We start from the raw sequence: 2,713 nt of genomic DNA on the forward strand, positions 1-2,713 counted from the left end.
TATATATATTTAATTTTTAAAGCAGACAATGAGAGTTGATGTGTGTTATCATGTAAAAGCTGGTTACGTTCTGACATCTGACATAAATGCTAACACCTCCAGGGGTGGAACCAGGAAGAGACGTACATTATAAGGTCAATTCATCATTATAAGAGTAGAAGTTCAGAAGCTATTAGTTTTGTAGTCTCCAGAGCGGCCTGGGACAGTCTGGGCTGCTGTGCTTTGTTTGAGCTTTCCTGATACTGGCTCAAAGCCTGACTGCTGTGCTGTAGCTACTGTGCAGACCTGATTGGATTCAGATGAGTGTAAAGATTTTTAGAAGAAATCCATGTGGGTTCTCGCTATTATTCAGACTTTCATTTTTGAACTAAACGCTTTTCTACAGTAGCATACAGTAAGGCTAGCTACAAGTTCAAAACAAAACGTCAGCAAGAAGTTGAAATTAGATTAGCTAAAAGCTAACATGAGCCAAATACTAACTGAAAAATAGGTAAAGGTTAAGCTTATAGCAATGGTGTTAAACTCAGGATTGCTATCCTGCATGCTTTCTTTGTTTCTCTGTTGATTCTGATTTAATTACCTCTTTAATTCTGTAGAAGCATGTTATTCACCCATTCATTTGAGCAGGGAAACAAAACAAGAAACATACTAAAATGGTAGTATATAAGTAGCACAGAAAGACAAAATAAAGAAAGAGTACAAACAGATAACTCAATGCAGCTATTTATTCGGGGAAATACTTTCTACATAAATTAAAGTATTTTGAGAAGTGCAAAACATTAGAAAAGCACAGCACCCATTCCCTGAATTAGGAGCGAGTTTTCATTTATGAACAGACAAAAAAAAAGCACAAAGTATGCAGAAATAACAGAAAAAAGAAAATGAATAAATAAATAAAATTAAAATTAAAGTGTCTAGAAACATGAAAAGAATGATGTGAATGCTGAGTCAGCACTGTAAACTGTAAACAGCGGTCTGGGGTTCAACAGTAGGAGTTTACTCACTGTAGGTGCTGAGGAGGCTCTCAAACTGGGCCACCAGGCCGACGAGGTGGAGCTGCCTCAGAAAGTCTTTGTCCTGCAGTCCTGAATACAACTTCATGACAAAGCCACAGATCAAGGCCGCCAGCTGTCCAATCACAAACCAGTTTTGTTATGACATTTGCCAAATCAATCATACAAAACCTGTTTCTGAACTTGTGAACATCCTGCTCATTCTACTGTCTGCAAACTAATTTAGCACATTCTTTATGGATGTTTTTGACACCAAAATAAAAAAAGAGTAAAATCTCAGATAATCCAAACTGAAAGGAGGTAACATTTTCTCCTGAGGAGTTTTAATCAGCATGTTTTATTAGATCACGTTTTCGGAGGGCCACCTACTGCCTGACTGAAGACTACATCTCTCCTCTGCTGGAGGAGGAAACCTTGAGGTGTGCTGCAGGCTGCCTCCTGCAGGAGCACAAAGGTCATGGCTCTCTTTGCCTTCTCCACAACCTCCAACACACACTCCTTTAATCTGGACACCAGAGGGCACAGCTGCTCCTTCCAGTCACCTGCAGAGACAGAAGGAAGGGGGCACGTCTGGGTGAGAAGATGCTGTTTGCCTGTGGTGAACAGGTTCTATAATAACATGTTGGAATGACACAAGAAGCAAGGTTAGGATTTTTGATGCTTGCAAAACAGTTGAAAATCAGTACCCAATACAAAATAAAAAAGAAGTGTGATGCAGTGGCACAATGAGGTGAAAGAACAAATTACTTTTTATCTTGTTAACAATAATAGTTCTATAAATCACATTCTCAGTGCCTGTAAAGATCTGAAAGTGAACACAGCTGTTGCAGATCTCAAAGTAAACAACTAAAACTAACTTGGATCAGAGTAAAGCCAGCAATTTTTTTGACTTCCTATATAAACTGTACAGCAATTTATAGATTAATGACATTAATGTAAGTTATTCCTTATACTGTAGGCACTAAATTAACTCCTGCTTTAGAGTGACTTGCAGATTTGCTTGTACCCAACTGTGTGAATAAGCCGATAAATAAAAAATAAGTGTCATTAAATGTAATGTGACTGAAACAAATATCTGAGACAGATACAAATACTTTAAATGTACTTTCTATGCAGAAAACACAGTTATGGTTTGCTAACAATGGGATTTTTTTAACTGCTTAGGGTTAAATCCAGGGTTTTCTTGATACAAAGCAGACCATCTACAAAAAAACAAACAAACAAAAAAACAAAAAACAAAAAAAAAAAACCCAGAAAAAACTTTGTTTTCCCTGCAAGATCATTTGCAGTTAAACCAAACTGTCAAACTCTGAACACCAAAACTGATTAATCTAAAAATAAACAAATAAATAAAGTATGAGTGCATTAGTTGAACATGCAACTTTAATGGAGGAGGATTAGGGCCACAGAGCAAATATTTTTTTTCCTCTGAGTTCTGCCCTTTTCTCACAGTAAACTTAAACTTTTTTCTTCAGAATTTGGACCAAGTCCAATCTCAGAATTCTGAAATTAAAGTCAGAATCAGAAAAAAGTAGTATGTTTTGTGGCCTAATGCTCTTTTGTTAATTTTAGCTGTTCCATGTATAAAAACGTTCAGTGCCACAATTTGATATTTTTTACAGACTGAAAATATAAAAAAAATAAAAACTAATGTAATCAGTCTTTTTTTTCAGTTTTGCATTTCATTATAAGACTTATAT

At 36.1% G+C, this 2,713-nt stretch overlaps 1 protein-coding gene across 1 annotated transcript in view; it reads right to left on the bottom strand.

The window, feature by feature from the left end:
- The window catches only part of LOC106517095 (type II inositol 3,4-bisphosphate 4-phosphatase), a gene marked incomplete at its 5' end in the record, with an annotated part of 38,003 nt that overhangs the window by 14,321 nt on the left and 20,969 nt on the right, over positions 1-2,713 (bottom strand). The window contains 2 exon segments of the mRNA XM_014007801.1: positions 1,005-1,128; positions 1,383-1,555. Coding sequence (XP_013863255.1) covers positions 1,005-1,128; positions 1,383-1,555 — 297 coding nt within the window.

Source organism: Austrofundulus limnaeus, unplaced genomic scaffold (assembly GCF_001266775.1).
Source record: "Austrofundulus limnaeus strain Quisiro unplaced genomic scaffold, Austrofundulus_limnaeus-1.0 Scaffold44, whole genome shotgun sequence".
In the NCBI taxonomy this organism is placed as follows: Eukaryota; Metazoa; Chordata; class Actinopteri; order Cyprinodontiformes; family Rivulidae; genus Austrofundulus; species Austrofundulus limnaeus.